A 23,400-nucleotide genomic window follows, 5' to 3' on the forward strand; every position below is an offset into this window, starting at 1 on the left:
GTTATTGAGCCAGTGCTTAAGTTGACAAGTGTTTATTCTTGCTTCAGGAATCTAATAACTGGTAGGGCTTCCCCATGAGCCTGTTCAAGTAGTTAATATAAAACGATGGACTGAAGGTTCTAACCGTACTCTAACGGCAAACTGAATACTAAAATGGGGACAGACTCTAAGGAACTCTAGAACAAAATTGGTTGCTTTTGATAGTGATCTCAATTAGTCAACTAGCTGCCTAGGGCATAAGAGAGCCGGTTCACCTTTAAAGGAGCTCTCTGAATTGCTGCGATTCAAAAAAGGTTGAGAAGAAACAAGATATGTCTCCTGTGACAACTGAGTTGTGGGGGCGTACTGTCCATTATGTGTCTGATGCGCATACAAACCATATCTTATCAAGAAGCAATGGCTACGAGGGGCACCATCACAAGCCCCCTGCCTCTGTCCGTGCCCTACTACAGGATATTTCAGGTTTACCACGGTACAGCAACTACCTCTTTTTAGAGGGGGCCGATTCTACTGCCACGCATGGGAAGGTCTCTAGCCTAACACGGCTCTATGTCCCTATTATCAATCGCCCCTACTCCGTCGTGGGACCGACCAATGTTGCTACTGATCGGCTGGGAATAACTGACGCATCGTTCTTTAACGAGACTATCAGGGTCTCGAATTCGTTTGGGCCACGGGCTCGGGGCTGGAAGTGCGCCAGCAGCCCCACCAGCGATGTTGCTATTTGCATATGTCCTGCGCTCACATTCCGAAGATATCTAAAGCAGAAGGGTAGAGATACAAAGTCTTTGCTTGATTATTTAAAGGCTACCAGCTCTGACTCCCTTCTCTGCTTTAATACAACAACAATGGAACTGACACACTCTCTCCCACTAGCGAGCATAAATAATATTGGGCCGTGTAGTGATATCTCTCCCATTCCCTTTGAGATTGCTGCTACGTATCTATATTCATTCATGGACCTGGCGCCTGCCTCTGCATCAAATAAGAGTGCCGGGACCTTCCCGCCAGGGACATATGCAGCTTTGCTGACTTGCTGCGACAGCAGAATCTATCTTGTTATTGTTGCAAACTATAAGCTCAAGTATATTCAGCTATTTACTGTCCTTCAGCCAGTCCCCAACCTTTTTGCGTCGTCCATAACAGCTCTGTCTGTGCAGCTATTGTCAGCAAGTAACTCAAACTCTGAGGTCCCGCGCCTTTTACTTCTCGCCAGCGGACCACTTGCTTTGGCAACCCCGCAGCCAGCGATTGTGGGTCTACTTAGCGGTGTAAAGGCCAACACGCGGCCTCCACCTGTTGTATGTGCATATACTGTGCACTTTGCAATAGATGCTAGCTCACTGCCTCACGTTACCACAAGTGTCTCATTGGTAGCATCTTCGTTTATGGATCTCCTTAGCGTGGCCATACAAAAAGGAAAGGGATCTTTAGCGCAGATCCCTACACCGCTGCGAGTAGTGAAAAACGGCAAGGGGCCAGAAATCATTCTGGCTGGGCAATACAGGTTGTTCCTCAAGCCTCTTTACTTGAGACGGAATGGGCCGAAAACAACCCAAGTGGCCCGAGAAATTGCCGAGAGTGCTGTTGCAGATGTCTCTGGGATTTCTGTCGCGGCCTCTATAGATGCCAAGTCTATAACAGGGTCTGTGACAAGTAACTTGGTTCCGTATCGCGCTGAAATGGTGCGCGCCTTTGGACGCAATCTCTGGTACTTCCGCCGTTCCTTCGAGGACGCATCGTCCTGTGCTAAGAGATCCTTGTTACCTGATCCTCGCACCTTAACTGTGTCGGCGCGGTTTCTACTTATAGATTGGCTGCTACTGATTGTCTATATTATTGGATTGCTTGCATACGGTTTTTATGGGATTCTGATCAAGGTACTTGCACGAACCGAGAAGCTTACTATTAAAGTCAACAGGCGCGAAACACGAGGGTCATATGCTGTTCCTGTTTGTGTTCATCCATTGCTCTTTAATAGGCCTGGTGGGGCCTACCATTGCCTCATCTTTCTATCAGATGAGTCGGTTATAGGAGCCAAAACGGTCACTTTTCTCCTTGATCACTGTCATAACAGCGCTCCAGACACTGGGGTCAAGCTTCTACAACTTTACTTGCTCGATAGATCGACCCTCCAGTTGCCTAAGAACACTCACATTACAAGTTTAAGCACCAGACCAATTTTGCTTCACAATGATTTCAAGACTACCATTTGTTCGGAAAAGCCACCAGAGTATGTCTGCCCCCAATTACTCTACATAAAACAGGATCAACCAGGGGATCAATCTGCGAAGAACCGGCTCCTATCCGAGATGCCAGAGGAGCTTTCATCTGCAATCAAATGTGCAAGCAGCCACCTCTGCGAAAGCATTGGAAACTTCGATTATCGAAAGACACACACCCTTCTGGACCAGGCTACAGAGCAATTGGCTGTCAAAGCGTCGTCCTCTTACTTATACTGTTCGTCTGTGCAACGCTCTTCTTTGAACAGGACATCATCAAGTGTGCGATCTTTGCATAGTACCACCGTGGACTCTACATTTGGGGCACTTGATGCTTCCACAGGAACTACTCCATTACTCTACTTGTGTATGTTTTCCTACTCGTCAAATGTCTTCCAGTTGAACATTTATACAGTTGATAACGGTATTTCGTGTTGTTATAGCCTGCCTATTTCTTTAGAAGCCATCGAAAGCAGCCTGAAGAATCTTGATGCCCTGCCCTCGTTCGCTGACACCGCCGATTATTCTGAGCTTTGCCAGGCCGGGCACCTTATGGAAATGGCCAGTCAAACAATCTCATTGAGTAGCAAAGAGGTGTCCACCTCTGTCGTTGCCTTCCATGACTCGTGCGCAGACGATACGGGAGATTCTGATGTTGACCAGACACCGGGAAAGAAGCTTGAGGCAGTTGTTTTAAACCGAAGCGAAACCTGTCGCTTGAGTCGAGCATCGCGCATCCGCAGATCACAGATGATCGAGCGGCCTCTCGTGATTTGCGCCGGCACTTGTTCACGCCAAACTCGGGAAGACACAGTACGTGGTATCGGCTCTTATTTGATTGACTATTGTGACTTAGCTGACGGTCCTTCAAAGACTGCTGTTTCTGAGTGTCAAAGTCCGGGAAATGCAGCGGCTCATAGCCCGTGGCGACAGCCCCAGTCGGATTCATATAGAGTGCTTCACTTACCAACGGTCAGGGATGACGCAGCTTTATCCTTTTCGTTCACTGGTTCGGTTGCCAAGACGAAGTCGGTTCTTCTTCCGCACAACCCTGGCTTGTGCGGGTGCACCACGATTGAGGTTCTCTTCAACACAAAACAGAGCAGTCGCATTGCAGAACTGGTGTCACTAGCGCTAGCAGAGCGTACTGTATTTAAATACAGGTCAGGGACCGCCTATCCCCAAGCAGAGATGTTTTCTTTCAAGTCCGGATCTTCTAACGATGCAAAAGCTCCGGGAGCGAACGTCAAGCAGGCCATCGATCTTATGAATAGATATATTAGAAATGGAAAGCTCCTAGTGCAGCCGCACGGTGACACGTTGAGCACGTCAGCTAGTCAACGCACTCTACCCAAGCTCGATGCCCCTGGTAGTGAGCTTGCCCTTTTGTCCATGCTTCATACTGTGGCTACCAAGGACACTTCGGACTTTTATCAAGACTTTGCGACAGACTCTTCCAGTGTGATAAATTGCTATGCATTGGAGGTGATGATCACATGGTTTGCAAAGGGTCCCGTTGTTGCATTTAGTATTCTGCAGAAGACAAGCATACTTGATCTTGTGGCCAACTACCATCAGGTTCTTGCTCTCCTTTACTGCATTGTTAGGCGAACGTGTAGGTTCATATGTGATACATTTGTACTAAGCTATAGACGAACTGTTGCTCTCCACCGCTTTCTATCCTTGGTTGAGTTGATGAGTGTCCAGGTGGGCCTCACCAGGCTGCTAGAAGCATGCTATAAGAGGTCTGTTCTATCCATTTTAGAGACGATTTCCCTGTCGGCTGTTTTTAATGATGAGTTCCTCTATGAAGTAGAAGGGCTGGTAAAGTCTCAGAATACCTTTGCACACTACTATGATCCTCATCATGTGTCAGATAGGACTCCATTTTTTGTAAGCTATAACTCCTTGCTACGCTATGTCCGTGACTTCACTGGGAAGGATTATTCTTTTCCAGATAGCTACGAAGAGCCAAGCTTGCGGAAGGGAAGTCCAGAGTACATCCGGCATATTAACGCGACCTCACTTTTTGTTGCAACAGGTCTTCTGTCGGACATTGTTGGACACGACACGCCCTGTCTTCCGGGATTTCTGATTTTCTACCTACATCTGTACCTTTGTCCTCAGCAGTATGACGACGCAAGTGATGTTAATTTCGCTATTCATCAGCGCCTTAAGAGCAAAGCAACACTCTCTGCTACCGAAGTAGCTAAAATTGCCACCAATGCCGCCATATATAGGGCTCTTTCGCAGTTCATTAACATGCTCATTACTTCTAAGGATATATTTATCAGTTTTGATAGTTTCCCAGATCATCTTGTCTCGCCAAGTACCAGTGATGTGATTCTTCTTTTGAAGCTGTGGCCTCTTTCACGTTACATGGGTTATCAGACAAACAGCAGCTCCAGTTTGATGCGCCATCTCTTAACTCTCAACACTGCAACATCTATCTTACAAAATGCCAAGGACCTAAGCGAGTTCAAATCGAAGCAGTCCTCTCCTGATATTGACGAGCAACATACTAGGCTACAGAAAGCATTTGAAGACAGTGTGGCCCATGCATCTTCATTTGTTTGCCGTGAGCTCGCAGACTCATTGATATGTGCTGCATTTAGCAGCCCTACGTACACGGCCCTCCTTCGGGAATTGAGTAGCAAGATTGAGACTCAGGCGGGAGCTGCCGATCACGCAGTGCCTTTGCGCCCGTCTATAGATGCTGTGGATTGTTGGGTTGATGAGGATGGTGACCGGGATGGTGACCAGGTGGGTTGTCGTCAGACATATGCGCAAGCGGTGAAGCTTTCCTGCAAATCTGACGAGATCATACTTGCAAGTCCTACACTGTCGGCGTTCCTCGATAGAGAAACTGTTCACTTGGGCAGTGATAGTGCAACATTACAAAAGGCTCTCATAGAGCAGCTAGAGTACTCCGGTCGTTATATTGGGTTCTTCACTTCTTTATACTACTTTATAGGGTATAGCTTCCGATTCGATGACTTTCTATCTACCGACCAGTCCCTTTCATTTGTGTCCACGCCTGTACTAGGGCGATGCACACCGGTTACCACTCTCCTGAAGACGACTGTCCTTGAGGAGGACGCTCACAGTCAGATAACAAATGCAATCCAGCTTTCTACTGTTATTGTGAAGTGTCTCATCCCCCGGATCAAGCGTGCCATCCATGAAGCAAGCGAATACACCCGCGCATATATTAGTGATCTGATTGACATTCGCACAAAGGATGGTTATGTTGAGGGGATATCTATTCTTATGCGCACAGTTCTCAACATTACCGAATTGCCTTTGAACGATGTTAGTAATAAAGACATGTTGAAAATAGCGCACGTCGACGCCAGCTTTAGGATGTATGAACTCTTCAAGCAAGCTCTTGAAGATTCTATTGTCGCGAAGCCTTTACTGGAGAGTCTTCGGGAGGAGCTCAAGCAAAAAGACATGCTGGTCGTCCTTACCACTCCAGCACTTTTTGCATGGAAAGATTTCTGTTCTCTCTCCTCCTCAGCCTCTATTTTTACTGTCCTTGCGTGCTTCAGTCTTTCTGACTCACTCCTCCCTACAACGAAGTCCGTAGTCTGGCTGGGTCATTATTACACCTCTGCCTTCGTCACTTCTCTTCTTTCGTCCATGCAACCTAATGGTGGAAATGCTTCCATAGACCTCGCTGAGCTTCTCCAGGGTCCTCTTCCAAACGCCTACTTGATTGGAGACGAGATTTCTGGAGCCATTGATGCTATTCTTTTGTCGTGTATCAACTCACAAGTAACTGATGATATCTTTCAAAATACCGTTCTAGTTACAATTCTTCACGGAGTCCTTCAGACGCCATATGCAATGCAAGCGATAATTGCTCAGTATCAGTATATCAAGCTGATGATCAACACAGAACATCCATCGAAGTCTTTACTGAACAAGCTGCTTGCCTTGCTTGTCGGTCACACAGAGAGATATCTTTTTACTAGCTTCGAAAATAACCCGCCAGCACTTCCGCCGTTCTACCCGCTTTATACGCACTGCGGTCTCGAGTCTCATTTTTCCTATGATTCCTTTAAGCCCCTTGTAGCACTTCTGTACATGATTGCGTTGTCAGAAGAGAATGTTGCAAGGCTTACTCACGCTGAACAAAAGGACCTCTACAGCTGCCTCATCGACTGCATCCTTACTCCTAGTGTGCGGAGGTCGTCCACAATGACAGAGAGAATAGAATCAATTGCCTCTCTTCACAGTATGGCTACATCTGGGATAGTACTTTCTCCTATGTCACACCTCAAGCTTCGCGTAATCCAATCTACTGAGAAATATACAGATGTTTATAGGAAGATGTGCTCCAGCTTTATCTTTAACAACTCAAGCGCGGGCGTCTCTTCGGAGCTTGAGGAAAAGATACGGAGCTTGCTGGCGCTAACTGAGAGTGGCGAGCTGTTTGACGGTGTGGATGGACCCGGTATCTTGATAGAACACGCGCTACGCTCCAGGGCCAAGGAAGTCCTCAGTATTCTTGGAATAAAGTTCGACATGTTTTCGCTAATACTGGAATCGCTATGTTACCACCTACAGGAGACATACAATAAAGAGTTTGGCCCATATGTTGCTGGTGACGACAGAGAGGACCTCCGTGCCGGAGCAGCCAGGCTGACCAACGCAGAGTCCTACAAGCTTATCAGCGACGTTGCCACATTCTCGTACGAGCTTTTAGACAGTATTTCTCTCGAGGGTTCTACCCATGCCAGTGCACTTCTTAGAAAGTACGCTGCATCGTCAGCATTCAAGGGTCTTGCAGCGCAGACTTTGTTCTTCGTTGATGCAGATATACTGCATACCAAGGTGCCTCTTCTGCTGACTAGCATTAAAGGGGTATCGAGTAGCTTTGACAGCTTGAATTCTGATTTGAGCCCCGAAGCCACCAAGGATTTAGCAACAGCCCTGCTGGGCGGTGATGTTATTGGTAGAAACATTGTGTCTGACTGGATTGACGTTTATCACATGAGCTTCAACTACTACTGGAGGCACCGGAACAACGCCTTGGCCTTAACCGGAAACGCATACTACCCGTCCTGCGTTTCCCGCATTCTTGCCTCTTCTGTCTGTCTTCTTTCAACAAAGACGTCTTCAAGCACAGAGCAGAGCTCTTCATTTGATTATGACTCGTTCTTACTGTACCTATTATTAACCACGGCGTTCTTTTATGTTTCTGTGCCTGCGTCTTTAAACGCAGTGCAATCTGATGTAGCCTTTCCAAAGAATTCTGGGATATATGAGCAGCTTCTTTACTATTCATCTACAACCCCGCTTCCATTCGTATGCAATGAACCACAGACCGAGGGCACAACTCTTACCAATGTGGCTCGTAATATCATAAGCAAAGGGAGTCAATCCAGCAGCCTGTACAGCTCCATCCGTGATTTGCGTGCATCCAGGCGACACGATCTCTATTCACACAGGAATAGATTTGTAGCGAACATGATTAAAGAGAATAGTCCCAACAAGAGCGATGTTGCTTCTGCCTGCACACTGTCAACTCTCATGACTTGCTGCTATGTCTCGTTATTTTTGGAGTATGTTCATAGGAAGCAATCTACAGACGGCGGCTCACTTCCTACTCCAGGAGATAGCATATATAGAGGCCTTGTATCGTTGGTCAGCACAGCTCCTATTTCTAACATTTGTGACCCCAAGGCCCCGCTTCACTACATGGGCATTCCCATTTTTCTTCTAGCGCAACTAAAGCTTCCATTCGTTGATAACTTTATGATCAGACTCACGAGAGAATCATGGGCTTCTGAGCCGATTGCCGCCTTCTTATATCTATCTCTCTCAAACTCAGAACGGCTGGTCACAGGCCTCTTTTTGTCAAACTCTATTTCCTATACACAAGATTTGCCCGGAATGACGTTACTATCGTTTGCAGTTAGGCTCCTTGGCCTCGAGGTAGCCAGAGCGGACATTTTCCGCCAGCCCATGACCACTGATGCCGTCGGACGCCTACTTGTCAATGCATACGCGAGTCAGCAGTCATCCAAGCGAGAGGTGACCAGTCTTCTATCTCTCAGGGATCTCAGCGATGACAGCCAAACAGAATACTTTCATGGGATGCCCTACCATCTTTTCCTTCTACCGGCACAGGTTTCTTGGACTGAGGTTACAAAAGCGATTAAACATGCTATAGCTGCATCTACTTCTATCTTTCCAGACAGCTATTCAAGTGATCGTTTATATTGCCAGACAATTAATAGGCTTTCATCTTATGCTGGTAATACTTCATGTTTACTTCCGAAGGCTCTTAGCGAACTTGCAGATCTAGCTAGCGATCCCTGCTGGCAAGACCAACACGCGCAGCCCACGATTCTCTCGCTTCTGCGGGACATTCTTTCTGCTCTGCTCTCTATCTGCCACGGTCTTCTAACTCCAGGTATTTTTTATACAACCGTTGCCGTGATTCTTCATGCATTTGGCGATGGACCTTCGTCGGTGGCGGGGGTGTCTGACCTCCTCAAGAACTTGAGAGCTTTTTCAACCGATTATCTATTTCTCAACTACATTCTCCGTAAGTACTGCAGCCAGTCTGGTGAGAGTCTTGAGATCCTTCTATCCCTTCTGTCTGCATTTCTTTCTGCTCTTTCATTTTCAGAAGATACTCGGGCAGCGCACCGCCTTGCGGACGCCTTTGCTTCTAACATTGTGCACGGAGATCCTGCAGACCATGTATATGCGCAGAAGATATACTCATTGTATGTCCTGTTTGCCCCACCTGACAAACAGTGCAAGACTGAGTTTTTGCTAGAGGCGCTGAGGAGGCTTCCTGCGTGCAGAAAGTCATGGTTTATACCCTGGTTTACGAACAAGGCAATTGTTCCGGCGCTAGACTTGCCTCATGAACAGGTCCGCGAAGTTGTCCGACTGGCTTACACACGTAACATTCTCTCTGATAGTGACCCTAGTACATCAAGCAATTTGCTGGAGTTTCTGGACTTAAGCTCTACCGTGGACATATCGCGCATTGTTACTAATATGTTGACAGAGTCATCTATCGTCGTCAAAGCAACTAGTGTGCTCTCTGCAGTACAGAACTTTGTCACAGTTAGCAAAACGTCTGGAGCAGAGAGTCTTTCCGCTATATCGCAAGCCTACTCTAATATTCTCCGAGGAATCTCATGGCAGGTAGCTTCTCTAGAGGATGTTGTTACTCTTTCGAATGTTTTGCAAAATCTGATGGATCTCCTCCTTGACATTGTGCCCGATATGGCGAGGGCTTATATCAGCGCTGTGCTGGCGGGTGATTCCACTTTGTTTATTGCCGCGTTTCCAGTCGCACACAATCTTGCACCTATGCCAGTCCCCTTATCTGCTAGGAGGAGTATCTGGAACGATATCGAAACCAGGAGCCCAACACTCGCTCCTGGTCCTGGTGTCTCCAACTCAAATGCACAGTCCAATGGATGGGTCGTGGAAAGTGACTCCGATTCTGCTGATAACACACGTGCAGCGGACACTCAAAACTTGCAGCCACCACGAGCCCCGACAACAGGACAACCATCCCAGCCCCATCCAAAGACAGGCTGGGACTGTAATACCGATACCACCGATTATAGTGCAGATCCAGATATCGCTGAGAACTGCTGGGCTGCCGACCTGACTGACACAGATTATGAGGCGTGGTCCTCTAACGACGATGTCCCGGAGTCAAAAGAAGTCACTGATCCACTCAGCGCCAGGGCACTTTATAACGTCTCACAGCAGGGCGCTCCTTCACTTGGCGGTTCCTCTTGCAGACAGGCATATATACCAATAGACGCCATTGAAAGGTGTGCAGCAATGCTCAGGCAGGCTATTCGGCTGCGAAAGACAGCAAATCATTATGTACCTTTGACAAAGAATTATTCTCTGCACTTATTCAAGGGACTCTTCACTTCCTTGGATGGCGGGATCCCGCCTACTGCACGCTTCGCTCTTCTGAACCTAGACCATGAGAGTGCCATCATGGTAGTGAAGGATTTCATTATAAATGCATTCGCAGGAGAAGAGGCGAGCCTAACAGTTCCACATCTTGTAAGCCAAGAGGCTAGAGCATTGATCTCTTCCCAGACTCGATGCGACCAGCACATACTGAGCTCTGTTGGAGTGTTTGCTGTGCTCAACACCTCCTTGATATTTCAGCACCTTTCAGAGTTCATTCTATCATCCTATGTCTTTTGCCATGGACTGCCTTCAGACCTGCCAATATTTCGTGAAGATACTATTGAGTTTTTAAGATGGGTGTCTGCTAATGCATTAGAAATGGGCCTTGATGAGACTTGTGCCATCACCTACTATACAGTCACTATCATCGACAAAGAACCTGATCTGGCCCTCCCCTTAGCACACCTTTTTCTTCGTTATCTTAAGGTATATTGCTCTGAAGAAGAAAAGCATACACTAGTTTCAGAAGCAGTGACGAAGCTGTCCTTGAAAGACTCTGCACTAGTTTCCTCGTGGTTAACAGTGTCTGCTTTGTGTCTTTCCTCCGCCCTTTCTAGAACCGATTCCTCAAATATTGCCAAACTGGCTGTGATTCAGAATCTAGTCTCTGGGGCAGCGGACATCAGTTCCGAGCATCGATTGGAAGAGGAGGCTACGCTTCAACTTCTCTCCAAGCTTCAGCGAATCCTTGCACAGCTTTCGCGTGAGTTTACCTTAAGCACGTTGGACCGTCTTGCAAACATCACGGCGCATCTTACCAACCTGTCTGAGGACTATCTGAGTAGCAACCGTGAGGCAATACTTTTATACATCAAGGTGCGCTATACGAGCGATGCAACTATTCTAAAACACAAGCTCTTAGCACCAACCTACGAGATTGGCTCTGTCCCCATCTCGAATGTGGATATCACTTCTTGCTCTCCACCTTCATGCGACACTTCCTCCAGTGATGACTATCTCCAGCGCTCTCTTGTCACAATCTCGACTATGTTCCCACTCTCTCCTTCTGTAACCTCGCAGTCTCAGGATCCCCTTCTTGAGTTTTCATTACGAATGATTGCCTTAGAGTTAGTACGCTCCTCGGTACAGCTTCCTCTGGCTCACTACCTTCTTTTCTGGGAGGCTGCAGAGGCTCTACTATCAAAGCAGTGTAGCTCTTCGTCTTTCAAGAAGCTGCTTCCAAAACTGGAAGAGGACTCTAGCAATAGAGACAAGTTTTTACTTTTCTACACTGCGTTCTACACCACAACTCTTTCCGACATAAATGAATATAGAGACCAGGTGCAGGACAGGCTTGAGCGTCTTTTGCAGCTCACGGCAATACTCTCCAAGCCAATGCTTAATCTCAAGACCCTGTGTGTCTCACTTGAGCCCAACCAATATCTAGAAAGCCCAGTGTCCCTGCCAATGGTATCCTTATTGGGAATAGGCGCCCGTGGAAGCGCCCTCCTCCAGAAGATGCAGGGGACTGAGTTTGCAGATACCATAAAGACACTAATGGCGATTAAAGAGGATGTTTACAAGCTAAATCTGTACAAGCCAAGTGCACAGCTTGCTGGGGCTTTTCCTCCAGAGCTGGATGGAATATGCACAGGGCTTCTCGGGGTTTATGTTGGAATCTCTGACAATGACGTAGAGGCTAGATTGGCAGAGAAGCTCGGCTTAAGCCTTACCAGCGACTTTCGGCCATTAGCCATTCTACGAAATATAGCATCAAAAGTTATTTAAACCAGATTCTAGCGTCGTATTGAGCTGGCTACGAATATGTCTTGATGAAGATCGCAGAGCCGCGTCAATGATGGGGTAGCTGCCGATGGTATCTGCGGCCGTGGCTACCGGTTCAGCAGCGTCATAATAGGAGTGATTGGAACTAGTACCAAAATATCCTGCTTCTAAGGCTATGATTTTCTTCATCAAACGACGGGTTTCTTCGTCCCGCAAATAAAGCTCCTTCTTTAGTAAGCCAATTTCACTCTGGTGCATGAGTATCTCGTTTCTGAGTATAGAGATCAGTTCATCTCGCCGCGCTAGCTCCACTTGCTCACGATTCTCTATTGACCGAAGCTTGTCGGTGTTTGCACTGTTTGCAGAATGCATGGTTGCCAGTAGTGAGTTATAGGACCTATTCTGGCGTTCTGTGGCGTCCAGCTTGCCTTGAAGATCGGCCAATCGGGCTGTTAGCTTTTCTGTTTCGTCTTTCGCTGCCGCTTCTGCCTCTGCAAGAGAGTTGTCTTTTTTCTTTACATCCTCGAGTAAAGTAGCCTTATCCTTCTCAAGAGAAGAGAGCTTATCACGGAGAATCGAGACAGACTGCTTCTCCTTCTCTAGCTGCTCCGTCAATGCCACACATCGAGCATTGACTTCAGTCAGTATCGTGGTGGTAGCTTCGTTGTGTTCTGGTGAGGGGTCTGTAGATGTGTGCTTATTGGCCGTCTCGATGTCTGCCATATGCGTCCTGGCAACATTGGTATGTGCGCTCCCTAGTTCAAAGCGTGTTAAATCCTTCTGCAACTCTGCTATTCTGCATTCGTTTTCCTCAAGCTTTTCTGATAGTAGTTTCTTTTCCACCTCCAGTCTCATCCTAGCCTCTTCCTTCTCAGAAAGCTTCTTTTGCAGCTCGACAATCTCGCCCTTTGCAGACCCAAGATCTGCCTTCAGAAGATTAATTTGATTCTTGAGCAGTTGTGTTGGCCTGGGGATCATGGTACCGGGCACCATCATGGCATCTTCCGTGTTGCTGCCCAACGAGCTCCTCTTGCTGCCGTTGTCCTCTTCTTCTGAGGTAAGATCTCGCGGAGTGGTGTTTTGGCTGGCTTCGTACTCGCGCTGAAGCTGTTTTATCTGCTTTAGAGCATTCTTTAGCTTTGTCTTGTCACTTTTCAGCTTGTCATTTTCTTGACGAAGATGTTGGTTTTCCTGTTCCAACAGGTTATCGGTCTTTTCCATATGCTTAGCCCTCGAAGGCGTAGAGTCTACATTCTTAAATTGCGACGAAGTTGGCGCAATAGATGCAGGCATAACGACATTGTTAGCGTCTGACTCTGAATAGATAGTCTCTTCGACAAGTTCCATTTGTATCTTGGGCATTACAGAATCAGTGTGCACGTGACGGGATAATCCTGTTCCAGTGCGCATTAGAGCGCTTACTTTGGCGCTGAGTTCCCGGTTCTCTGCCTCAAGAGCACTCTTTTCCGCACAGTGTTGCTCAGCAATGGTAGCTTGAAACTGGGCTTGTTCATCCAACTCGGTCGTCACTTGTTGCAGCTGCGCTTGGAGCGCAATGATCTCCATTTGCTTGTCCATGACCTGTTGTTGATATGTCAACTGTAGGGCCTCGATATGCTGCGAAGCTTGAAGGGAAGATTGTGGATAGTCAGAAGAACGAGCATCACGCTGCCAATTGACTGACTCTTTAAGCTGGGCTCCAAGCTCCAAGATTTGCTCCTCTAGGTCAGAAATCTTTTTCTTGAGTTGATTAGATTCATTAGTAGATAGCTTCGCAAACATTTCACGTAGATCTGTCTGAGCTTCTAGAAGATTAGATTTGGTCATAGTAAGAGTATCTTCAAGCTCATTGACGTAGTTTCTTAGATACTGCACTTCTGCAGCATACTTATCTCGTTCTTCCTGTAGAAGGGCACTATGAGCTTTCTCATGCTCCAGCTCCTTCTCAATCTCTAACTCTTTCTCAAGTTCCCTTTTCGCGGTCACTTCATTAAGTTTGATTATTACGGACGATAGCTCCTGGTCCTTAGCATGCAGCTTTCTTTTATGTTCTAATAGCTCTTGCTCTGTTTGCGCAAGCTTTTCTTCGGCCGCCCGTGCTCGTGTTTCAAAGAGTTTAGCCCTCTCTATATGGTAGTTCAGTGTTGCCTGCTCGGAGCTGTTAGTCTTAGCAGTCAACATCTGAGCAAGCTCCTCCTTTTCAGCCAAGAGACGATTGCTTGTGATCGTCGAGTTTGCCAATAGCTGCAGGAGCTTACGGATCTTCTGGGCGTCTGTGGCATCCGGATAGGTGAGGTTAAGTGTCTGCTGAATGGAATCAATGGATACACCCTGGCGTCGAAGCTGCTGTTCGTCGTCTTCTGTAACTTCTAGGCGGCTGAGTTCACTGGTCATGGATATACTAATTGATTGAGATAAGTCTGGATCTTGTCGCGGTGCTGGATCAGGCTTTTTCTGAGGAGGTCTAGTGAAGGAGCGCCCAGAGGAGTTGGCAGTCAAGTGTGCAAAACGGTTAGGGCGTCCAGTTCCCTCGGAAATCACCACTGCCCGTTTGTTCGGCGTAGTGCTCAGAGTCACCACGTCCTGAGAAGTGCTAGAAAGCTCGTCAACCTCGATGGCTCCGCAAAGTGCGCTGCCTGAGAGCTGCGAAGTCTGTCTAGCGAGAGAGTTGTGAGAAGGAAAAGGGGCAGGTTGAGCAAAGCGCCCGCTCTGTTGGAGTTCAGACAAACCGTCTGTATCTTGATGGCTGGGGGTGCCATAGTTCATTGTACTCGGGGTGTAATAGTTCTGAGTGATGGCGGGGAAAGACGGCGGGTGTATCACTGGGGAAATGTCCGTGCATGTTGGGGACGTCATATCAAAGTCACCCCTGCCAGAAGCTTCATGCACAGCCGCAGTGGAACCCGTTTGCTTTGACATGAAATTTAGAATTTTACACTGGAAAACTATGGGTTCTTGTCGCAGATGCACTTAGCAGACTCTAGGCGTGTTGTTGTTATGCTTCCGCAGCTAATGCTGGGAGTATTTAAGGCAGAGCTTACAGAACCCGAAGCCGCATCAACTTGTACCGTAAGAACTGTATCTGGCTTATTAGCCCCAGAGACCGTTAATGTTGATGTGCTTCCAGCACCGTTCAAAGACACACTATTTGCACCTGCAGGGGAATCCTTTATAACAACGAAGGAGACAGTAATCTCCGAGGTACCGGTTAAGGCAGAGATTGTCAGGTTCGTATCTTCTGTTGAATCCGATTGAATATGAGCGAAGTGATTAGGAGATGCATCTGCCTCTGCCGTGATGTTAACGCCGCGCTCAGGAGCCAGAGGTGTAACCGTTACTGGACCGCCGGTAATAGAGAATGTATTTCCAGCTCCTCCAACGCTGAGAGTGGAAGTCGTAATGGTTTCTACCGTCAAGGTTCGATGAGCAATTGTATCGACCGTCATGGACTCTGTAAACACGAGTGTGTTTGCAGTCAGTTTAGAGTTGGAAAGAGACATCGTCTGAGCATGTATAACGGGTACGTCTAGTTTTTCTGCATTGAGGGTAGTTGCATTCAGCTGTGAACTAATCTCTAGGGTCGTAGCGTTGAGAGTGGCTCTCGCGCTGGCACTATTCTTAATAAGAGAGACGTTGAATGCAATGGTCACGGCCTTGATTGTGTCAAAGAATGCCCTAGTGACCGTTAGTGCAGAATTAGAAAGAGTTGTGCCGCTGTTCAATGACTCCAATTGAGTGTCAACGGTCGTCACGTTAATAGAACTACTTCTCTGCTCTAAAAAGCTAGGCGTGATTAGCGAATACGTTGTTGGTGCACCTGCTTGTCCTGTAGGTGGTGCTTGTAAAATCGCAGGGTCAGACCAGTTGCTGTACCCCACCAGAGCTTTATTTGTCACTGTCAGATTGGCAACCTTTAGGTCAACTAGCTTGATGTAAAGGACAACAATCAATATTATCAATATTATAGTTAATAGGAAAAGAATAATGATGATTATGTAAATCAAGAGGTGTTCACGCATGACGCTCAGGCACCCGCCGTGTCTCTGCTCCTTCATAATGGTTCTAGATTCATAAAGGGTCGACTCCTCATTAATCAGCACGCGAGACTCGGCGGTGTAGACAGCATCGTCTATTGATTCAATATGGGAAACAGCTGAAGACTCTGCGCTCGAGATCTCTATAAGCGGGCCCGTACGTCTTACTGGTACTACTTTAGCTACTGTGATGGCTGGCAGCGGTTCTTGTGACTGCCCTGTGCTCTCCGAGGGCGGTTGATATGTCTCCTGGTTTTGCGGGATTGCATTAATCGTCTCAACAGGCAATGGAAAAGTTGTAGTAGAGAACCTCTGAAACTGTTCCCTAATAGTTGGATGCAAAATAGCCCCGTCGAAGTAGAAGACGAAGCGGGGCGCCCCGAAGGAGGCGGCCTCGCGGGCGGCGGCGGGGCGCTCGAGGTACGCCTGGACCTTCCGGTAGCGGAGGTACGTGAGCTCGGCGGCGCGGCTCCCGGGCTGGGCGCGGAGCTCGGCGGCCGGGGGCGCGTAGAGGACGAAGCGGCGGTCCCGGACGAGGTCGCTCCGGCCCTGGGCGAAGGCGGGGTTGACGAAGACCGAGAGCGCGTGGCCGGCGCGGGCGCGGGTGACGACGGCCCCGAGGAAGAGGTCGCCGGGGAGCCGGAGGGGGACGGGGCCCGCGAAGCCCAGGGGGACGGCGACGGCGCGGAGGAGGGGCGGCCGGGCGAGCGGGAGGGCGTCTGGGCGGGTGCAGCTCTCGCAGCGGAGGCCGACCCGCCGGGCCCCTGCGGCGAGGGCCTCTCCGGGCGCGAGGACGGCGCTCGCCCCGGGCTGGGAGGGCGCGCCGCACGCGGGGCAGGGCCCGGGGAGCCCGAAGAGCGCGGCGCAGACGGGGGCCGGGAGGGAGCGGACGAGCGCCGGGAGCGCCCCGGGGTCTGGGAGCGGCCCGAGCTGCGCGGCAAGAGGCCCCAGGTCGAGCGTCCCCGCCCCGGCGAGCGCGGCGCGGAGGAGCCCGGCCCAGAGCTGCGGGGCGTCTCCGGCGGGCGGGGGGCCGTCGAGGAGGGCCTCGAGCCGCCCGAGGACGAGCGCCTGGTGGACGACGCGGAGGAACGCGCCTGCGAGGCCCTCGGGGTCGCCGGCGAGGACGAACGAGGGCGCGGCTGCCGCGGGCGGGCGTCCGTCCCCCGCCGCCGTGGGCCGGGGCGCCGGGTCGAAGAGGCCCGAGGGCTGCGGCGCAGACGTCATTTTGGGCGGCAAAAAGAGCCGAATACGGTGCTCGAAACCGTGACCTCGACATTACTAGTGTCGCGCTCTAGCCAACTGAGCTAATTCGGCACGGGCACCCCCCAACGCCTGAAATGGCTATTGTCTTTTTCCTGAGGGGACCGCAGTTTACTCAGAGCTCCTTGTCCCCATCGGGGCGAACCACCCGGCCGTCCTTCCCGAGCGGGACGCCTGTGAGCTGCCGCGTCTTGTGCTTCTTGAGGAACTCGATGATAGAGCCCACCGGGTCCTCTCCAAAGTCTGCCTGGAAGACCTGCTTCTTAGGGCTGGCGTTATCATAGATGACAATCTTAGGGCCAGCAGAGGAGTCCACGTCGATACCCTCGAAGAACTGCTTCCACGACCCAGTATCCGAGAATGTAAGCGTATAACGCATTTCGATGAAGGAAGTCTCGTCCTTCGGGTTGAGGATAATCTCTCTCGCAAACTTGGAAAGGGTCTTGAGGAGCTTGTTGTCCCGCTCCGTATCTAGTGCAAAGATTACAGTTGGCCTGCCACGCTCGTGGATCAAGGCCGCTGCATTGTCCTGTCCCAGTAAGGGAAGAAAGGCGTACCGATGCGAGGCAACGAACTTCTTGATATAATTGACGTTACTGTTCTCCGTCCCCTTGTAGACGATGTGTTCTCCTTCGCGAACAGCAGTCAGCTTCCATTCTTTTGCCTTGAGGAAACCAAAGAAGTGTTCACCCTTGAAATCTGTGAAGTACGACTCGTAGATCTCCTTATACTCAGGGGCTTCGAGCAGGAAGTAATTGAGAGCACGGACCTTCCGAGACTTCTCAGCGCAATCTTCAACACTGTCACACTTTGTAAGAGTTGGCTCGAGCATGGAGTCGGCCCACTTCATCATCTCGTCCTTCTCGCGTGCCTTTTCATACTTAAAGACAGCGCCGCTGCTCTGCAGGAGCTTGATGGTCGGGTAGCCGTTAACACCGTACTTCCCGCAAATGCTACTGTGGGCTGTGCAGTCAACTTCGGCCACAGGCATTGTCGTGTATTCGTTGGACATCTCCTCCCAGGTGGGAGCCAGCTTCTTGCAGTGTCCGCACCACGGAGCGTAGAACTTTACAAAGAGGTTCTTGTGCTTCTCGAGCTCACTATCGAAGTTGTCCTGCGTGAGAACGAGCACCTCCGCGACAGACACTGCGAGGAGAAGAGCGAAGATGGGGGGAATCATACCACAAGTTTTAAATTGACGCTTCTTTTTTTGATCATGTCAAATGACGGTATACCTGGCTTCGGAAATGGCCTATCTATCACAAAATGTGGCGTAGGCAGTGCAGACGCGTGCGAGGAGCCGGCGCCCAAGCAATTTCGTCCTAAGCTGGTTCATATCGCTGTGGCCCTAGGGTATGTCGGAACGCGCTACAGTGGCTCCCAATGGCAGGCACCGTCGGCGACACATCCAGATATTCGCACTGTTGAGGGGGAGATCTACGCTGCGATAGAAGCCGCAGGGATTCTGTACGGACGGGACATCAAATCCATTGGATGGACTCGGTGCTCACGCACAGACAGGTCTGTTTCAGCTGCAATGGCGGTGTTTTCGTTCTTTGGTCCTGGGCACCTTGACCTTGTCCAAGCTCTCCAGCCCCATCTCCCCAAGGATATTTCTATCTTTGGTACCGTCCGGGTTCCACCCAAGTTTAGCGCCAAAATGGCGTGCACAAGTAGGACCTATGAGTATATGATGCCCCTTGTGTTCCTCTTACCCAGCTCTCAGGAAGAAGCCTCTGAACCATGTCAAGACGTGCAGGCATTCTTTTCGTACTTGGACAGCCCATACTCTGCCGAGAGCACTGAAACCGTTAGGGAAGCGTGTTCGCGGTTATATACTGCACAGCGTCATGATATCCTCGACTTCTTGCGATTGGATGACGAGCTGCAGAAGATACGGACTCAGGTTCGCATCCGTGCTTCACACGATTCACCTGCAGTAATATTTGACACAATGCTTCAGCCCTTCTTGCAGCAGCTAGTAACAACTGCTTTTCTAGCCAAAATACGAGCGTACCACAACTTTACAGAAGACAATGTGCAGCCGTCTGCCAGCAGCAGAAAGATCCTGTCTTGCTCAGTGTCTCTCTCCGCCGCCTTTGACTCTCAGACTGACGCCATAAAGGACAAACCAGCCGCAGAACTGTATACGAAGGTAACCATCTGCGGCCAAGCATTTCTCATGTACCAGATCAGAAGAATGATGGGAGCTCTTGTGGCTGTTCTTAGGGGATGGATTCCCGCATCCTTCTTATATTTTGCTTTCCAAACGCGCACCAAGCACTTGCGTATATCGACGGCACCTGGTTCCTATCTTCTACTCAAGCAACCCAACTATGAGCACCTTCTATCGAAGAAGGACTTCACTCAGCATGGTGTGTTTGTCTCTGAAGACGAAAGAATCAAGGACTTGGCCGAACGCTTTAAGGTAGAGAACATTTACCCTGAAATAGTGCGACTTCACAAGGACATAATTGCAGAAGGCCGAGTTCAAGCTATTCTTGATGAGATGGAACACGAGCTTTGTAAGCATGGAAATGGCTGGGCACAATCCAAGACCCTCTTTTGCGATGACATCCGAACACAGGCAGACATTGTCAGTAGGACGATTACAATCTAAAGAAGTAAAAAATTACCATGGTATGGAATAAGCCAGAGCTTCTACAGGAGATCCTCGAGCTTATCCCTCGCGCACGGTACCTCACAATAGACTCAGAGTTCTTCTGTGGCCAGGAAATGGCTATGCCCAGCTTTCTTACTCCCGAAGCTTTTTATGAAAGATATCGGGAGCACCATCGGAATCAGTACATTGCCCAGCTTGGCATTACTATCGCCATTCCAGATCCATCTATTTCGGCATCCGACTCCATCAATACTCAAATTTATTCTCCAAACAAAGCTTGTGAGAGGCTTGGACTTCCTCACCTCTTTGACTCTTCCTTCAGGCGTTTCTCGCTGAACACCCGGGTCTCAGAAGTCACTAAATTCTCGGTCGAAACCCTTACTTTTTTGAAGTCGAACGGCTTCAGCCTCGATAATTGGCTCGATACAGCAGTGGATCTAACCACACACCCCAGGGCTGTGATTGATCAATGCGCACAATTCTGGACACGCATCTTTGCAGCGATAGATTCTGTTCACGGGCCAAAGGGCTTCGGGACCGCTGGAGCAATAGCTCCTGAAGTCTTTCAAGCATTAAATCCAAATGGAAATCCAAATGGGAGCCAACCGGACAAGAAGGCGTCAAGTGGGATAGCCAAGAAATGCTTACAGGATGCGTGTGGGCTAAGCACTAATTTCCTTGCTCCTGTGGCACACGCGACAGGGTTTGCTGAGGGCTCTATCCCGCAGGTTTTCTTCACATATACAGCAGGTTGTCTCTATGAAACAGCTGTCTCTATAGATTATAGCACCCTCTTTGACTATCTTGGCTTTTTCTTGTCTGAGTTCCAGCGTGAGAACGCCAGCTTCAATTCAGATAAGAAACTTGAGTACTACATCACCATCACTCCTGATAATGGATATCCCTATGCGGTAGTCGCAAACTACGTTGATCTGTTGCGAGAAGATATCGACTCTCTGACTGGAGACTGCTCTCTAGATCTAGAGGCTAAAGTGCATGCATCTGCTCACTACTACCACCGTAGTAACAAGAGCAATCCAAAAATACTCTTATCCATACGTATTTGGCGCACCCGGGAAGAGGCTCAGCTTCATACGCACCAAGTGATCCAAAAGATGAAGACTGAGCTCTATGGTCTGCGGGCATTTACTGATGCTGTCTGCAAACATAACGTGCCTCTTGTGCTCTTTTCTGGCTGCACTGACATTTACTTGACACTGGCGTCTGTCTATGGAGAGCACTATCTTTCTACCTATGCTCAGTTTCTCACCTTAGTTTCCAACACCTTCCCGCGCTGTTTTGACCTGAAGATCTTTGTAGACTTGCCTCCCATTATCAATCACCTCAAGACCAATCTCTCCTTAGGCTCTCGTTCCTTGTCACAGATCTTCAAGATAACATCGTATGGTCTCCAGTCAGCACAGTCAGATGCAGATGATAATAACATGGTGCACGACGCGGGCTACGACAGCTTGATGACAGCTCTTTCATTTGAATGGGTTCTTGGCCACTTCCTCGCCATAACCGGAACAATCTCCCTCGATGATCACAAGCGTTTGCTCTACAAGGTCTCTTCTATCAAGGTCAACAAAGATCTACCCACAACTGATCTTCCATTATTTTTCAATTACTGCTGGGATAAGTTCTACATCCACCAGAGCGCGTTTCCATATTCATTAAAAGATCACACTTCTCCAGTTAGTAGTGTTGACACCCATCAGCCAACTCTCACCCAGTATGTCCTCTATCCCGTCAAAGACCTTAGCGTTGTGGTAAAAGCGCTCTATCCCCTCTCATCTCACCTCAAAAAAATGTACCCCGACCGTCCTTGTCACTATTATATTGAAAGAGGCAGAGATCATGGCCGTGTGTACATTCCCACAACACACCCCGGTGCTGCCACAATCCTTAATGAGGTCATCAATGCAGAGAGTTCTGGAAGTCAATATTCTTATGTAGACACAAGTATCGCTGAGCTACACACGCTTCAATATGCTCAGAAGAGCTTCTGAACAGCATTACAGGGCCAGTTCACAGATCAATGTTCACGAAGCTCCACAGTAGATCCTGGCTTGAGTGCCTCCGCACCCGCTATAAGGATTGCGTCACACATCTCACGGCCGAGGAACACTTCTCCCTGATATGTTACTATGATATTAGGACTAAGACCAAGGAAGACATTCCTTCCGAGTGTATTTCTAGAGCTTCTAGAGTTAGCAGCAGACAACCTTTGGGACATATTTGCCGATGTGGTAGTCATCGAAAGGAGGGTCTGTGCAAAAGCCTCTCTCATAAACCTGTTGCATGTGACCTTATTAGATCCATGAAAGGTCTTTGGTAGGCAGCAAATGATGTTGTTAGTCTGTGAATTATCCTCTTTTCTCTTTCTATGACTGAGGGCAGAGATATCATTGATGAGAATCAAGGCGTCTCCGCAGTTATCTGTTCGGCGATGGGGTCTCTGCAAAGCCACTTGTGAGAACTCTGTGTGCTTGGTAATGTACGCCTCATATGCAGTTATCGACCGGAAGACCTTAGCATTAGGATACCGGAGTTTATAGAATTGGGTGTCGTCCCGGGAAGATGTGCTAATGATTATGGAAACAGCATCCTCGTAGTTAGACACCGATGTTATGTCTTCAAAGAAGCGCATTTGACTCTCCTCCAGTGCCAAAGGATTCGCAATCAAAAGTGTTCCGCTCACCGGAGACAGGAAGACAATCATGGGCCTATCCAGGTAGACGAGATATATGTTATCAGTGATCTTTTTAATTACTGCGCTGGTGCACTTTAACGATACGTGCGAGCGTGAAAGCCCAAGCAACTTCTTGTTGTATCGTCTACGAGCTGTTAAGTGCGATACAATGAATAAAAGCAATAGAATGCTGCCTATGACCGCCAAACTTACATAATTACGCCTCGCATACTCCTGTAATTCAGTTGCCAAGCTTTTGCCGGCAAATGGCCAACTTTGCATTTTAATAGAAAATGCCTCCAGCCTCCACAAAGAAGCCAGCCGCGAAGAAGGAAGAACAGAGAGTCGAGGGGCATGGAAAGTTCTGGTTTCCAAATGGTGACATTTATATAGGGGATTATTACGAGGAAGGACCCATCAGAAAACGCCACGGAAAGGGTCGGTACACTATGCATTGCCAAGAGGACATGGAAGACCCAGAGGTTCCCGAAGAGATTCGCTCCCAGGACATCCCTGCGCGGCTCCCACAGGACATAGTTGCTCTGGACGGGACGTGGGATGCAGATGCGTTTATTGAAGGAACGGTGCGCTTTGCCAGTGGCGCATTCTACACTGGAAAGATAGATAGAGAAGGATTTTATGTCAGCGGTGGCCGGTATACTTGGCCGGATGGGAGCTGGTATGAGGGAGACATCTCCCGCAACATACTCCATGGCCACGGGAAGTACTATTCTTCTCACACAGATACAGTGACAGAGGGTGCCTTCCGGAATAATCACGGACCAGGCCTTGATGAGCGCTATGCAAGCCTCAATCCATGCCAACCTTAAATGTAAAAGTGAATAACGAAAAAGCTTGCCAGCTAAGGCC

The 23,400-nt window shown here is 48.9% G+C and overlaps 8 protein-coding genes and 1 non-coding gene across 9 annotated transcripts; 4 read left to right on the top strand and 5 right to left on the bottom strand.

The window, feature by feature from the left end:
• Positions 1 to 311: 311 nt before the first annotated feature.
• Positions 312 to 11,921, top strand: GL50803_00113722 (uncharacterized protein; the record flags this gene model as incomplete). Its single annotated transcript, XM_001710168.1, has 1 exon — positions 312 to 11,921. One exon carries the CDS (start codon positions 312 to 314, stop codon positions 11,919 to 11,921), a length of 11,610 nt encoding a protein of 3,869 aa, XP_001710220.1.
• Positions 11,907 to 14,837, bottom strand: GL50803_0017320 (Coiled-coil protein; the record flags this gene model as incomplete). The annotated part of the gene is made up of 1 exon (XM_001710170.1): positions 11,907 to 14,837. The coding sequence occupies one exon, from the start codon at positions 14,835 to 14,837 to the stop codon at positions 11,907 to 11,909; it is 2,931 nt and encodes a 976-aa protein (XP_001710222.1).
• Positions 14,838 to 14,863: 26 nt separating this feature from the next.
• Positions 14,864 to 17,176, bottom strand: GL50803_0028832 (uncharacterized protein; the record flags this gene model as incomplete). Its single annotated transcript, XM_001710171.2, has 1 exon — positions 14,864 to 17,176. One exon carries the CDS (start codon positions 17,174 to 17,176, stop codon positions 14,864 to 14,866), a length of 2,313 nt encoding a protein of 770 aa, XP_001710223.2.
• Positions 17,177 to 17,192: 16 nt separating this feature from the next.
• GL50803_00t0005 lies at positions 17,193 to 17,266 on the bottom strand. Its single transcript has one exon. It is a non-coding gene; the product is annotated as a tRNA-Thr (tRNA).
• A 61-nt stretch (positions 17,267 to 17,327) lies between these two features.
• GL50803_00103713 (Protein disulfide isomerase PDI4) lies at positions 17,328 to 18,392 on the bottom strand (the record flags this gene model as incomplete). The annotated part of the gene is made up of 1 exon (XM_001710176.1): positions 17,328 to 18,392. One exon carries the CDS (start codon positions 18,390 to 18,392, stop codon positions 17,328 to 17,330), a length of 1,065 nt encoding a protein of 354 aa, XP_001710228.1.
• Positions 18,393 to 18,428: 36 nt separating this feature from the next.
• Positions 18,429 to 19,832, top strand: GL50803_0028831 (Pseudouridylate synthase 1; the record flags this gene model as incomplete). Its single annotated transcript, XM_001710177.1, has 1 exon — positions 18,429 to 19,832. One exon carries the CDS (start codon positions 18,429 to 18,431, stop codon positions 19,830 to 19,832), a length of 1,404 nt encoding a protein of 467 aa, XP_001710229.1.
• Positions 19,833 to 19,849: 17 nt separating this feature from the next.
• Positions 19,850 to 21,847, top strand: GL50803_009430 (CAF1 family ribonuclease; the record flags this gene model as incomplete). Its single annotated transcript, XM_001710178.1, has 1 exon — positions 19,850 to 21,847. The coding sequence occupies one exon, from the start codon at positions 19,850 to 19,852 to the stop codon at positions 21,845 to 21,847; it is 1,998 nt and encodes a 665-aa protein (XP_001710230.1).
• A 26-nt stretch (positions 21,848 to 21,873) lies between these two features.
• GL50803_0033989 (uncharacterized protein) lies at positions 21,874 to 22,812 on the bottom strand (the record flags this gene model as incomplete). The annotated part of the gene is made up of 1 exon (XM_038046068.1): positions 21,874 to 22,812. The coding sequence occupies one exon, from the start codon at positions 22,810 to 22,812 to the stop codon at positions 21,874 to 21,876; it is 939 nt and encodes a 312-aa protein (XP_037901865.1).
• An 11-nt stretch (positions 22,813 to 22,823) lies between these two features.
• GL50803_009427 (uncharacterized protein) lies at positions 22,824 to 23,360 on the top strand (the record flags this gene model as incomplete). The annotated part of the gene is made up of 1 exon (XM_001710180.1): positions 22,824 to 23,360. One exon carries the CDS (start codon positions 22,824 to 22,826, stop codon positions 23,358 to 23,360), a length of 537 nt encoding a protein of 178 aa, XP_001710232.1.
• Positions 23,361 to 23,400: the final 40 nt, after the last annotated feature.

This window comes from Giardia intestinalis, chromosome 3 (genome assembly GCF_000002435.2).
Source record: "Giardia intestinalis strain WB C6 chromosome 3, whole genome shotgun sequence".
Classification (NCBI taxonomy): domain Eukaryota; phylum Fornicata; order Diplomonadida; family Hexamitidae; genus Giardia; species Giardia duodenalis.